At 37.5% G+C, this 16,099-nt stretch overlaps 1 protein-coding gene across 1 annotated transcript; it reads left to right on the top strand.

Moving 5' to 3' along the window:
• Positions 1-8,812: 8,812 nt before the first annotated feature.
• On the top strand, positions 8,813-12,277 carry LOC306847049 (proteasome assembly chaperone 2-like). The gene is made up of 7 exons (XM_079380790.1): positions 8,813-8,997; positions 9,066-9,225; positions 9,322-9,380; positions 10,503-10,621; positions 11,424-11,597; positions 11,682-11,802; positions 11,959-12,277. Exons 1-7 carry the CDS (start codon positions 8,941-8,943, stop codon positions 12,037-12,039), a joined length of 771 nt encoding a protein of 256 aa, XP_079236916.1. The 5' UTR covers positions 8,813-8,940; the 3' UTR covers positions 12,040-12,277.
• The last annotated feature ends 3,822 nt before the right edge of the window (positions 12,278-16,099 follow it).

Raw genomic sequence — 16,099 nt, 5'->3', positions numbered from 1 at the left:
GGCGATTTGGTAATTTGCTAATGAAATCTTATAATATGTTAAAGACATACCTGTTGTGAGCTGTGAGGTTGTTAGTTGATAGAATATGCTTTTGTTGAAGCCATCCATTTGCATTATTTTAACATTCTTTTTTTTGTTAACAACTGTTTATGGAATTTTATTTTGTGGAACAGTAGTACAAAACAAGAAGCAGCTGTACAAATTTAAAACCCACCCCAACCCATCCCACCCCTTGGTAGACTTAAATTAAAATAAAATAATAATAAAAATATATTAATATTAATAGATAAACATTTTTACAAAGATTTTAGAAAAGAAGACAACATTAAAAGCTGAATGCCATGAATTAACAGTTTTCACGTTAGATCCATGTATACGAGAAGTAGAGAGTTCCATTAAGATAATGTCCAACAAATACACCGTCCAGGTTCATCTGTCCATTGTGTGAGGAGGATTCCAACGGTTGACCAGCAATTTCTTTGCTGCTGTGAGAGCAGCTAACAGTACAGATCTTTGTTGGACGGACAAGGTGAAGCCCCAAAAGTCATTCATGAAAAAATGCCGCGGAGTCAAACATATCTCTGTACCTAACAAATATAACAGGTCCTGTGAGAGCTGAGTCCAAAAAGGTGAGAGAGAGGGGCACTCCAAAAAAAAAAAAAGCAAAAACGTGCCTAAAGCTCCTTGGGAACAGAGATTAGGAGAAGACGACAGATTCATATAAAAACGTTTCATTGGAGTCAAGTAAGCAGCAATTTCCAATGAATCATTTGGTGATTAGGGTTTTTAGAAGACAATTCAAACATACCCCATACCTGATCAGAAAATAAAACATGCACGTCCTCATTAAGATCCTTAGCCCAAACAGTTGTAATAGATAAAGGTGTGTATGAATGCTCAAGAAGAAAGAGATAGATGACTGAAGCAGAGGAGGGAGATTCCTCAGAAGGAAGCATTAGTTTGAGCAAAGGGTGAACAGGCAGTTGAGAGTTATAAAAGGCACCCCATACGCCTGTAGGGCCGATCTAATACGCAAATACATAAAAAAGGAGGTGCCTGGCAGATTATATTGAGTTTTAAGATTCTGGAAGGATTTTAAACCACTTTCATCATAGATATCTCCCAGAGTGTTTACTTTATTATGAATCCATTGCGGACAATGAAATGGAGTACCGCCTGACAAAAGGTTATTATTGTGGAAAATAGGCGAATGCCATTTTGTATCTAGTTGTGAACGTCTTTCAACATCCCTCCATGTGGTTCCCTCCATGTGTAAATCTCGGACCAGACCGAGATTTACACTGCCTAAGCGGAACTCACGAAAAAACAAGATGCTTCAATTTATACGGATAAACAATGGATTCCTCAATTGCTCTCCAAGACACAGAAGCGTCAGGATCAAACCAAACTGCTAAAGGGCGGAGGGAAAAGGCTTGAGCATATATAGTCTAAAATTAGGGAAAGAAAGTCATGTAATCTACATCGTTGTAAGGTATAATACGAGGAACCTGTTAAGCCTCTTTAAAGGTTCTTTACGAGCCAAAGAATCACTGTTGGTGCTGTTTAGCACCAGTTTTGTTGAAGAAATACAATGTAGTATGTCACCTCTTATGGTTCTACATAGTACCATTTGACTGTACTTTAAAGATATGGTGCTATATAGCACCAAAAGTGGTTCCCCTATGATTACGAGCCAAGAACCACTTTTAGTGCTATATAGTACCGTTTATTTTAGAGTGTAGATTTATCCAATAAAATCTGATTTATATTGAAAAGAGAAGTATCTTGTGTTTTGTGCTCACAAGTTAATGTCTTAAACTTCCGATCTTGTTACTGTGCTATTTAATAGTGTTTTCACTATATTTTGGATTTTAATATCCAGTGCAGAGTTGATGTTATACGGCTCGTTCAGTGAATCGCTGGCCGACTCCGTGATCAGCCGCAAGACAGTGATTCTGTTCAAATTCCCTATAAAATCATAAATGATTCCCTTTGAGCTAAATTGACCTGTTACAAATGTGTTTCTTATCACACAACTGCAAAGCATTCTGACTCAAACCTTTAGGGAAAATGTTTTAAAATAAAGACTGAACGAGTTGTCAGAAGTGTAAAGGTGTGACAATGAAGTCATATCAGTGTGGTGTAGTTTATTTATAGGGTATGTTTAACTTTTTACTTCTGACGATTATATTTAGGCTTGGGAAAAGTTGTGCTCATCTGTGAAGATTAGCATGATGAACAAAATATGTAAGAATCATAAACTTCACAGCACTTTTTTTTTTTTTGCAATTATCCAAAAGCCAATGGAAAATGTAGTTTTTGTTGAAGGTGATGTGAACTTTCAGGATGGCCAACAAAAATGCATCACTGCAGGACTTTATTAAAGTCAAAAGTAGCAAAGTGGAACATAGCATATACAGGTGCATCTCAATAAATTAGAATGTCGTGGAAAAATTCATTTCAGTAATTCAACTCAAATTGTGAAACTCGTGTATTAAATACATTCAATGCACACAGACTGAAGTAGTTTAAGTCTTTGGTTCTTTTAATTGTGATGATTTAGGCTCACATTTAACAAAAACCCACCAATTCACTCTCAACAAATTAGAATACTTCATAAGACCAATAAAAAAAAACATTTTTAGTGAATTGTTGAAAAGATTCTCTGTGGGGTTCAGGTCAGGCTAGTTTACTGGCCAATCAAGCTCAGTAACACCATGGTCACTGAACCAGCTTTTGGTATCTTTGGCAGTGTGGGCAGGTGCCAAGTCCTGCTGGAAAATGAAATCAGCATCTCCATAAAGCTTGTCAGCAGAAGGAAGCATGAAGTGCTCTAAAAGGTCCTGGTAGATGGCTGCGTTGACTGGACTTCAGAAAACACAGTGGACCAACACCAGCAGATGACATGGCAGCCCAAATCATCACTGACTGTGGAAACTTCACACTGGACTTCAAGCAACATGGATTCTGTGCCTCTCCACTCTTCCTTCAGACTCTGGGACCTTGATTTCCAAATGAAATGCAAAATTTACTTTCATCTGAAAAGAGACTCCAGCTTCAGTCCACTCCTTGTGAAACTCTCCCAAGTGTTTGAATTGGCTTTTCTTGACAGTTTTATCAAGCTTGCGGTCATCCCTGTTGCTTGTGGATATTTCCTACCCAAATTCTTCCTTACAGTCAACTTTGCATTTAATATGCTTTGATACAGCACTCTGTAAACAGCCACCCCTTTCAGTAATGACCCTCTGTGACTTACCCTCTTTGTGGAGGGCGTCAATGTTCGTCTTCTGGATCATTGCCAAGTCAGCAGTCTTCCCCATTATTGTGGTTTCAAAGAACAAGAGATACTCTGAATGTATACTGTAGGGATGGTCATTAATTGAAACTCAAATGTAAATATTCTAATATTTTGAGATACTGATTTTTGACTTTCATGAGCTGTAAGCTCTAATCATCAAAATTAAAACAACAACAACAAAAAAAACTTTTGAAATGTTTTACTTTACATGCAATGAATCTAAAATATATGAATGTTTCACTTTTTGAAATAACTTACAAGAAAAAATTAACTTTTTCACGACATTCTAATTTATTGAGATGCACCTGTAATTTAACATCAGTCCCTATCAAAAAAAAGTGGCCGGTAACTAGAACAGGAAGTAGGATCTTTATCTTTTTTAACAAGAGAGAAATAACAGCTATATTAATGGATGGGTGAAATGAGCCTTGAGTAACTGAAAAATGTATCATATCTAACATGAGGGGGCCTAAATCCGACTAAAAAGTAGTATACAATTCGATTGGGATGCCATCTATGCCTGGGGATTTCCCCTTGTTCATAGATCGAGTTGCTGACTCCAGCTCCTGAAGAGAGATCGGTTCAGCCAGGTAATCCGAATCTGAATCTGGCAGCCTAGATAAATCAAGGTTGAACAGAAAAGATGCAAAAGAGTCAGGGTCACCATCAGCAGAAGTAGTATAGAGGTTAGAGTAAAAAGAGTGAAAGGCGATATTAATGTATTTTGGGTCTGTCATAATGAGCCCAGATTGGGATTTCACAGCTGAAATATTAGCAAACTTTTCATTGTTGCGTAATCTTAGGGCTAAAAGGTGGCTTGGTCTACTCCCTTGAAAATAGTAATTCTGCCTGGATCTCAGTAATGAATTGAGTTCAGACCTAACCGCCATGATTTTACTGAGTGTATTGTCTGAGAAACAACGCTGATTATCTCTAGTCAGATTCTGGAGCTGTGATTCCAGTTCAGCTATCTTTTTGTGTCGGTTTTTCTGAAGGAAAGAGGCATATGAAATTGAGTTATTCCTTATAAATCCTTTAACTGCATTCCAAAGTGTCCGAGGATCATCCACTGAACCTTGGTTAATTTAAATAAACTCAGCAAATTTATTTCTGAATTGACTGCAAAAGTTTTCATCCTGTAACAATTTAGGGTTAAATCGCCATCTAGTGGCACGAGATGGCCGAAGGATCAAAGATAATCTACACAAATTTCCATCCTGATCTGACAGAGATAAGGAACAGATATCGGCATCACGAACAGATGAAGATAAAGAAGTAGAATAGGATTTATGAGTAGCAGAAAAGAAAGTGAAAGACTTAGCAGAAGGGTTTAATAAACGCCAACTGTCCACCAACGAGGATGAGGTTACACATCTCTGAAGTTTGTCAGAACACAAAGCTTGAGAGTGATTCCTTTGGTCCAGATCTATGTAGGATATACGACATTACAGAATTCATATCTGCACCCAATACAATTTCAAAATCTGAAAACTTCAAGAGATAGGTTGACAAAACAGAGAAAAAAGTAGGGTCAGGAGTACAAGGGGCATAAACTGAGAGAAATACAATATTCCTATTCTCCACTATTGTTTTTATGTGTTATTCTACCATCTATATCACAACCTTTCTCTAAAATAGTCATATTTAAAGTTCTCCGCATCAATATTAGGACACCCTTGGTTTTAGTATCTGAAGATGAGTGAGATACCACTTCATAAAACTTATTATTACACCTGTGTATATCCTCCTCTTTCAAATGGGATTCTTGAACCAACACTATATCAATCTTTCTTCTTCGCAAAAAATCCAGAAAACCTGTACGTTTGTGAGGGCCATTTAGCCCATTAATATTACAGCTCAGAATATTAAGGTCAGTCATAGATATCAAACAGAATTACTGCATAATAAGACAAAATACAAGTTTGAGAATAAAAACAGCTGAGTCTACCATTAAACCACCCCCCACCCTCCCCGTTACCATTCAAAAAAACAAACACATTCCCATGAACTATGGCAGATCAAACCAAGAACAAACCTTGATCTGCCAGCACCCCTTAATATGGTCCGTGGCGCTCTACTCGAGTGCGACTAGGTCCATGAGCACGTCACGCGACTCCATATTTCAACTTATTCTTAAAATAATAATGTTTAACATTGCTAAGAAATATCCACCAGGCAGAATATCGAAACAAGCAAATCACATTGTGTTGTGTGATTAAAATTAGCTTGGCCCAAAAACTGTGCAACAAAGATCTCTATGGGACAAATACTTCTAAAAGCAAGGCCATTGAAATAGTGAGCAGACACTAATGCACTCTGTATGAAACCATATGGTAACCCTGCATGTCCTGTCTCATATTCACAACAATCTAGCATCGCGGTGGCAAATTTCTATGAAACCAAAACCCCACATTGTCAGAAAATGTAAAAATGTAGTTTCAAGATGTCTAATCACACCTCTAATCCCTAAAAATGTAATTCTCACAAATGCAGCTCTGTTCATGATCACACTTTTGAGCCAAATGCAGAAATAAGGTGATTCAGTTAAAAGAACAATGCCCTGCAGTCGAAGGTCACTGCTGCTGCATGCTGAGAGTTAGGCTGATAGCCAGAGACAGCGAGAAGCTGCCAAAAATAAAGAGAAGAGCTCACAAGTGTGCAGGATTAGGTTGAGTGACCTAAGTGATGCTTGCAGGTGTGTGTGTGTGTGTGTGTGTGTGAGCAGATACATCTTGGCCTCTGTGTGCATAGGTAGTCTAGGCTACTTCAAACCTTAGTAATAATATGTAGTATTAATGACATAAAAAGCCAATTAAGTTTCTTCAAGAGAGACACTTTCATGATTATGAACTAGAATAATAAAAACCTGCACTTTGTACTAATGCAAATTAAGTTTTAATTTAGAGTTTTGAATCATTAAATCATAATAACCTATTGTCATGTTTTCATATGTTTTCATATTATGTTTTTTAATAACACTTGTTCCAATGTGTTGACTAACATGTAAAGTACTTGATTATAATTTTACCAATAGTGTAATTAGATTTTTTCTTTTGAATACACAAGATTTATTTTAAATGTACTAAACTTTTTGTAGAATTTGTCTGTCTAGGGAAATAAAAAGGATGGAAGTCTGACGTTTGACCTCTGTCATTGCCAACAAAGGGTATATAACAAAGTATTGAGATTAACTTTTGTTATTGACCAAATACTTATTTTCCACCATAATTTGCAAATACATTCTTAAAAAATCAGACAATGTGATTTCCTGGATTCTTTCCCCCCATTCTGTCTCTCATAGTTGAAGTGTACCTATTTTTTGCCTAACTTATATACTGGATACAGTATATATGTGTAATTGGTAAGTATTACAATCATTTAACTGTTCAAAGTAGCATTGACACCCATGTAACACTCCCTTGACATAACAAAAAATGACTGCTCTGTTATTTGCGATTATGGAGTACTAATGAGCTTGAGTTTGAATGTAAATGTAATGAGTAATTTCATTAAGTTGTCCACAGCTGGATATGAAGCCACTCACAGTTTTCATAATTTCCACTCTCTTTTCAACAACCCCATTCAACACATTGTGCAGATATGATATGATTATATTGCACTGCATGAATGAAAATGTATATTTCATTTACATTTCTGACATATTACAACAGAAATTATTTGGATGTGTGTGTGTGTTTGTGGTCTGTAAACATTGATTGAATTATTGTGTTGGTACATTGTAATGAAATGATCAAATGCGGCGTTACAGCACTGGTGCATGTGAACAGAGGGGTTTTGTTCTTACCTCTGAAGTCAGGTCATTATATAATGCTCTATTGATAGCACACAGGTGAAGTCTTAAGTCCCTTTGATCCTTCTTCAGGCGAAGACACACACACACACACACACACACACACACACACGTGTTTTACTATCCTTGTGGGGATTCTCCATAGGCGTAATGGTTTTTATACTGAACAAACTGTGTGTGCTATTGCCCTACACCAACCCTACACCTAAACTTAGCCCTCACAGGAGACTTTGTGCATTTTTAGATTTTCAAAAGAACCTAACTCTGTGTGATTTATAAGCTTTTGTACCCGTGGGGACCTCAATTTAGGTCCCCACCGTGACAGAAGTCCCCATGAGTCTGTGTGTATTCAGGTTTTAGTCCCCACCAGGATATATAAACCTGTACACACGCACACGCACGCACACGCGCACGCGCACACGCACACACACGCACACGCACGCACACGCGCGCACACACACACACACACACGCACGCACACGCGCACGCGCACACACGCACACGCACATCAAACTGAATATTTGTGAGAATGAATGTTTGTAGCGTGACTCTGATCCAGAATTGGACTACAGTCAATGATGCTGGTGGCCCCCGATATTATTGCTTTTGCCTCATTGATAGCCAGAAGGTGAACTGTTATGGAAATCCTCATGCCCTCCTGATAATTATTCTTGGTTGAAGGACTTAATGTCTTTTCTTAAAAAAAAAAAGACATTAAGATTTATTTATTTTTAACATTAAGATGATAATGTTAAAAATAAATAAATATTAATGTTAAATTAAAAAGATATATAAAATATTAACTACAATCCAATTTTAGCTGACAAAACAACACTTTCATTTATTTTAACTTGATGTAAGCCAACTAAAAAAACTAAGACTAAACCCGAATTAAAAATGGATAAAAAAACGATATCTAATAAAAATAACAAAACACACTGAAATTACTGAAACTGAAAAAAGAAAAGAAAAATACACAAAAGGTCATTCAAATCTTTAAAAAACTATAATATATAACAATATTAGTATCTTAATGATACTAAAATAACACAACTAGGTAAAACATTAATATAAAAGCATCAATATTAAATATATGATACGACTTTCACAAACAGTTTCATTCAAAGAAACCTTAGTGTTTGGCTTGTAGCTATTATATTTCTGTGCTGGCTGAGGCTGATGAACCTATTGATTTCTTATATTTCTGAAACACAAGGCACAGTTATAGTTTCACAGCCGCTGGCTCAGCCATGAGTATCATCTTCAGTCTGATATTTATATTGACTTTACTGTGATTTATGTATATATATATATATATATATATATTATGTTACTTCTCTGCTGTTTTTATGATTTTTAGGGCGCCAATGGTTCAGCATCACACTCAAAAGCTGTGTTTGTTTGTTTGTGGCAAGGTTATTGTAACAGAATTACTTTAAAATTATTTAGTTTTTAGAATTTTCAGTATTTCAATATATTTGAAAAGAAAAGTGTTACAAAGCGTAAAGTGTACATCAATATTTAATAATAATAATAAACGTCTTGTTATTATTATATTGAAACGTTACATTTAAAAACGTAATTACTTCTTGTAACGGCCACATTAATGTTCTCTTTAAATATGCTACCATGTTTTGCTTCTGATTAACTGATTAATGTAGGCATAACAAATTAATATTTTTGGTCAGGCATTAGGGTGCCCCAGTGAGGCAGGACGCAGTAACGGCGGGTCCTTTTCCCACAGCGCAGGAAACTGAAAGTAAAAATCACTACGGATGCACTGCAATTCATCTACATTTACTTTGTAAATCAGACATAAACCGTCTTAAAAATGTTCATTGCGTCGGGGGATGTTACTCCTTCGTTTAAAGGCTTTACTCTGATAATGGTAAGTGAGTTATTTAGTATATCAGCTTCATCATCATGACAAACACTGATCCGCTTGTGATTGTTTAGCCTGCAGTCTCTGTTGGGAATGTGGGGCAGCTCGCCGTGGATCTGCTCATCTCAACACTGAATATACCCCGAGTGGGGCACCTCCACACAGACTGCCTCACTCCCATGGCTGGGAACAACCCCTACAGCGCATCTGCCCAGCTCAGCACCAGCGCGGAGGGTAAACACTGCTGCTTTAACAGTCAATGGTCCATCAGGATGAGCTGTTCATGCATGTACAGAAGCTGATGCTGTGTATGAATGTGTGTTTGTGCAGTGTACTCTCACAGTGACTTAAAGCTGGCTGTGCTGCAGATCAGGGCACCCATCATTCAGGTCAGTACACTTTATCAAAAGTAAAACATTTACACTCTTAAAATTAAAAGCGCTTAAAAGGTTCTTCACAGCGATGCCATAGAAGAACCATTCAGTCAAAGGTTCTTTAAAGAACCTTCTTTCGCCACAAAGAACCTTTTGTGAAACAGAACGGTTCTTCAGATGTTAAAAGTTCTTTATGGAAACATTTAGACAAAAAGGTTCTTCTGTGGCATCGTGTAGAGGTCGACCGAAATGGATTTATTTATATCATAGAGCAGGGTTTTCAATCCTTTAGATGCCATGAACCCCCAAATATGTTCATCCTCATGCATGAGACCCCATCCTAAAATTTAAAAGGCAGAGATATATATTTTCATGTATGAAGACCCCGTTAATACTATGAAAAATTAATATTATAAGCATGTGTAAAATATTATTTGGAATTAATGTTTTTTTTCTTTAATGTTAGATGTGTTGTTTAAATCAAATTTGTAATAATTATTTTAATCAATAAAAAAAAAAATGTTTAAATAAAAATAACTAATTTATTGTTTATGTAACCCATTTTAATTGTAATTATTTGAATGTAGTAATACATTTTATTTTTTCCTCTCGGGTGGCCGATATAAAGGCGATAAACATCATCAGACAATTTAATTTAAAGATAGTAATTAACACATGCTGCAATTAATTTTTTAACATATTTACTAAAATTAATTTTAATTTGATTTTAAAAATGAATTAATATGAAAAACACTTGTAATTGATAAAACAAAATACTTGTAATAATTTTTCATTAGTGCTGTCAAACGATTAATCGCATCCAAAATAAAAGTTTTTGTTTACATAATATATGTGTGTGTACTGTTTATGTTTATTATGTATATATAAATACACACACACACACACACACAAACTGTATATATTTTGAAAATATTTACATGTATATATTTATATACGTATAATTTATAGTAAAATAAAAATAAAAGCTGCTTCTGATGCTTATCAGAAACTGATGCTGCGTTGATTATTTAAAAAAAAAAAAAAAATCAAAATGTCAGCCGTTATATCAATTGGCCACTTAATCGGTTTCTTTATTTCAGTTGCACATGACTCTTTGCTACTTACTGCTCTTCTTAGACAAAGGTCAAATCATTCCGAAAGCTGATGGTTTCCTGGATCAAGAGCAGTGGATTCCTCAGGAGTGTGCTGCTGTCCAGCAGTCACTCGTATCACAGAGATGACCAACAGCTTCATGGGTAATCAATACTGAGGACAGAGAAGATAGAATATACATGCAAATATATGCCATGTATTTCTGCTACACTAAAGTATTTAGACATGTAAGCCACACATTACATTGGATAAATGCCAATGGGTAGCACATTTTTCAGTCGATACATTTAATGTAAATGTTTTAAACCATAAAAAATGTACTAAATCAAAAAGTATTGTGACTTTCAAACCTTGGTGGATGATGTTGATAACTGATGTGATTCTTTGCACCGATGGTTCCTCTGCTAGGACACCTGTGTGAACTTGAGAAGAACTTTATATATCCACTAGAAATCACCCAATAATACCCAATGGTTTAAATATTTTAGTGTTGAGGGTAACGCATTACAAGTAATCAAAGTTACATATTTAGATGACTGTTTTGAAGTAACTAGCAAAGTAACATTACTTTTAAATTTAAAGTTACTTTTTCAGATGAGTAATGCAAGTTACTTTTTCCCATTTATTCACCAGCACCTCTGTTTTGGTGAAGAGCCACTTCCTTCAGCCTGAGGCTTAGTAATTTCACTTTAGGTGTAAAAAGGGCCTTTACAGTTGCCAAAAAAAAAAAAAAAAAAAAAAAATATATATATATATATAGCCCAGCCCAGGGAACAAAAAGTAATGCAAAAGTAATGTAACGCATTATTTTCCATAAAGCATAAATAAGTAATGCAATTAGTTATTTTTTTTTAGGGAGAAACGCAATATTCTAATGCATTACTTTTAAAAAAGTAACTTTCCCCAACACTGGTTCCTAGTATTCAAATGTTTTTGTTTGCGCAGCTCTCCTCTGCGGTACCTGCTGACCCCGTCTCTGCAGAAGGAGGAGGCTCAGAGGCTGGAGGAGCTGGGTTGGAGGGAGATGGAGAGGATCAGTGCGTTTCCCGGGATCTCTGACTCAGAGCAGCGGCTCTACATTCCTGGAGGAGGAGTGACCAAAGCCCTTTACACAGACTGGTAAAAACCAGCATAAATCAAACAACTGTCAAATTCAAATCTATAATTGTGAATCCAGCCAATGGAGTTTTTTTGTCTGGTCAGCTGCACTGAGGACATCTCTATGGCAGTAATGCTGATCTTCTGCTCAGAAGGAGACAACATCCCTGATGCGTTTGCTCTCGTTAACCATCTCAACGGCTGGCTCCATCTGCTGGAAAAACCTGTAAGTGTAAGAAAATGCAGTGAATCTGAAACTGAGCTTTCAAAACTTGTCCAGAATGGCACATTACCTTAGAAGTATATGGTTACAGAATTTCAGAAGGGAAGGTATTTTCTGTCTAGACTGAACGTTGTTGTTTTTTAAATTGTTTTCTCTCAGACGCAGGGTTCGGTGCAGTGGCGGGTTCCTCCCTCGTGGAAGCTGCTGTTTGGCAGCGGTATCCCACCTCTTCTCTTCTGAAGCACGGCTGAAACATTACGCTTGCATATGGATATGCCTGATGCAAATCTGCAGGTGTGACCGTTTTAAACATGAACCAGAGAAATCACTGATGGACTGATGGTTGAGCGGTCAAACTGCACAAAGCCCTAATACACATTTTGCTTGTAAATAAGTGAAATAGTACAGAAATAATAAGCTGTAGCATTATTTTTGCCAAATCATGTGTCCTGTGTCATTTTTTCTTTATAACACTTGTTGGTGCACCAAAAATGACCATTTTAGCAATGTCAAGTCATGTCTCATCACAGCGGTCTTAAATCTTCACATCACAGTGTGACACAAATGAAATATCAAGTGCAAAAAAAAAACAAGAAATGTCCAGATCATATACCACCTTTTGGGGTTAGTAAGATTTTAAGGGGTTCAAGCGTATAGCTTGTTAGAATGGCAAAGGATCAGCAATCTCCCCCTAAAACTGCCGTAAGTCGTAGAGACTTTAAAGTTAAGAGGGATGGTAGTACTCACACCGTCTACAACATGACCAAGGCTTGTCCCAATCGGCCTGACGGGGGCACTGCATCGATCAAAATTATGAAATCGCTCATAACTCCTAAGCCGTTAGTTCCAGTCTCATGGGTGAAATTGACACATATTTTATATATATATATATATATATATATATATATATATTTTTTATTTTTTTATTTTTTTTTTTTAAAACCTACTTTTGCGAACGAGTCCTAGGTTTTTCGCCTGATCAGAACCAAACCAGTGCAGAAAGACATCAATAATTATCAAAAAAGCTGAACTTTTGACTCACCGTCGCAAAGGGACACCAAAACATTCGAAAGGGGCAGGGCCACTTTTACTAACATGGCTATAAACACAGTGGGCCTGTTTGACTCACAGCCTTAAAGTCTGTGAGAAATTTGAAAGAACATGGCTCCTGGGGTGTGGGGATGATGCATTTTTCAAGGGTGTAAACGACTGTATATTGTGTGGATTTTCACACTCGCAAACTTCCCTAAGCACTTCCCCTCGGGGGAATCCCCGCTGCCATTTTGAAGTGCGTTCCACTTCGTGAAGTGGAGGAGGGAAGTTTATATGGACAGACCCTCGACCCCTTGATCTTGAACGAGGGAGCGAGTCTACTTCATATGCACACTTCATGCCGCTCCATAGACCACAATGCAACACGATTATGACGTCATCGCAGATCCCCAAACAACTATAATATACAGTGAGATCAATAAGTATTTGATCACCCTGTGATTTTGCAAGTTCTCTTACTTAGAAATCATGGAGGGGTCTACAATTTTCAGCATAGGTGCATTTCCACTGTGAGAGACAGAATCTAAAAATAAAAATCCGGAAATCACATTGTATGATTTTTTAACAATTTATTTGTGAATTACTGTGTCAAATAAGTATTTGATCACTTGCTTATCCGCCAGATTTCTGACCCTCAAAGACCTGTTACTTTGCTTTTAAATAGTCCAGCTACACTCTGCTCATGATTCTAAATTAGTAGCAACTGTTTGAGGTCGTTAGCTGTCATAAAGACACCTGTGCACCCCACAATCAGCCAAAGTCTAAGTAGCAACATGGGCAAAACCAAAGAGCTGTCAAAAGACACGAGACAAAATTGTAGACCTTCACAAAGCTGGAAAGGGCTACGGGGCAATTGCCAAGCAGCTTGGTGAAAAAAGAACAACTGTTGGAGCAATTGTCAGAAAATGGAAGCGGCTAATGATGACTGTCAATGTCCCTCGGACTGGGGCCCCACGGAAGATCTCTCCTCGTGGGGTATCAATTATGCTAAGAATGGTGAAGAATCAGCCCAGAACTACACGGGAGGAGCTGGTCAATGCCGTGAAGAGAGCTGAGGCCATCGTTTCCAAGGCTACTATCAGTAATACACTAAGACGTCATGGTTTAAAATCTTGCATCGCACGGAAGGTTCCCCTGCTTAAGTCAGCCCATGTCCAGGCCCGTCTGAAGTTTGCCAGGGACCATCTGGATGATCCAGAGGAGTCATGGGAGAAAGTCCTGTGGTCAGATGAGACCAAAGTAGAACTTTTTGGTCTTAACTCCATTTGCCGTGTTTGGAGGAAGAAGAATGATGAGTATCATCCCAATAATACCATACCTACAGTGAAGCATGGGGCTGGAAGCATCATGCTCTGGGGGTGTTTTTCTGCACAGGGGACAGGACGACTGCACTGTATTAAGGAGAGGATGAACGGGGCCATGTATTGTGACATATTGGGCAAAAACCTCCTTCCCTCAGTCAGAGCATTAAAGATGGGTCATGGCTGGGTCTTCCAACATGACAATGACCCAAAGCACACAGCCAGGAAAACCAAGGAGTGGCTCCATAAGAAGCATATCAAGGTTCTGGAGTGGCCTAGCCAGTCTCCAGACCTAAATCCAATAGAAAATCTTTGGAGGGAGCTGAAACTCTGTGTTGCTCAGCAACAGCCCCGAAACCTGACAGATCTAGAGAAGATCTGTATGGAGGAGTGGGCCAAAATCCCTCCTGCAGTGTGTGCAAACCTGGTGAAGAACTACAGGAACCGTTTGACCTCTGTAATTGTTAACAAAGGCTTCTGTACCAAATATTAAAATTTTTTGACTCAAGTGATCAAATACTTATTTGACACAGTAATTCACAAATAAATTGTTAAAAAAATCATACAATGTGATTTCCGGATTTTTATCTTTAGATTCTGTCTCTCACAGTGGAAATGCACCTATGCTGAAAATTGTAGACCCCTCCATGATTTCTAAGTAAGAGAACTTGCAAAATCACATTTACAATCGCCCAAGCATACCTATATACATTTAGAATGTTGCAAACAAATAAATTTGTAAGGGAAAAAAACATTTAAATAATAAACCAACTCCATAGCGCATTCTAAGTGATCAAGGGCGAAAGATGTTTCAGTCCAGCCCATTCCAAGGGTTCTGCCAGTAGTGGGCACTCCAGCAACGGTATCAATGACAATGACGTACATCCGAGTAAAGGTCATTGCACACGGAGTCCAAAATTTTTGCACGTTAAAAAATAAATATGACCACTTTGTGTCAATCACGTTTGCACACTTCCTCCGAAACTTTCGTCCGTCAAAAACAATTCAGATCAGGTTCGATTTTCTGCGTTTTCGTGTCTGTAGCATGCATTTTGATAGAAAAGGATGGGGAATTCGAAAAAACGCATGCAAAAATTTCAGACTCTGTGTGCAATGACCTTATATGAGACGGAATGAAGGACATACAGGTGCATCTAAAAAAAATTTTATATCATGAAAAAGTTCATTTTTTTTATTGTAACATTTCAAAAAGTAAAACATTTCAAAAGTGTTTTGCTTTAATTTTGATGATTAGAGTTTACAGCTCATGAAAGTCAAAAATCAGTATCTCAAAATATTAGAATATTTACATTTGAGCTTCATTAAATGACCATCCCTACAGTATACATTCGGAGTATCTCTTGTTCTTTGAAACCACTATAACGGAGACGACTGCTGACTTGTCAATGGTCCAGAAGACAATCAATGACACCGAAAGGAGTGGCTGTTTACAGAGTGCTGTATCAAAGCATATTAAATGCAAAGTTGACTAGAAGGAAGAATTTGGGTTGGAAAAGGTGCACAAGCAACAGGGATGACCGCAAGCTTGAGAATACTGTCAAGCAAAGCTGATTCAAACACTTGTGAGAGTTTCACAAGGAGTGGACTGAAGCTGGAGTCAGTGCATCAAGAGTCTCCACGCTCAAGACGACTTCAGGAAAAGGGCTACCAAGCCACTTCTGAACCAGAGACAACGTCAGAAGCGTCTTACCTGGGCTGTGGAGAAAAAAACTGGACTGTTGCTCAGTGGTCCAAAGACCTCTTTTCAGATGAAAGTAAATTCTCCATTTCATTTGGAAATCAAGGTCTGGAGGAAGAGTGGAGAGGCACAGAATCCAAGCTGCTTGAAGTCCAGTTTGTGGTTTCCACAGTCAAAGATGATTTGGGGTGTCGTGACGTCTGCTGGTGTTGGTCCATTGTGTTTTATCAAGTCCAGAGTCAATGCA

This window comes from Barbus barbus (assembly GCF_936440315.1).
Source record: "Barbus barbus genome assembly, chromosome: 27".
In the NCBI taxonomy this organism is placed as follows: domain Eukaryota; kingdom Metazoa; phylum Chordata; class Actinopteri; order Cypriniformes; family Cyprinidae; genus Barbus; species Barbus barbus.
The sequence above is the reverse complement of the archived record's forward strand: the minus strand, read 5'-3'. Positions and strand labels throughout refer to the sequence as shown.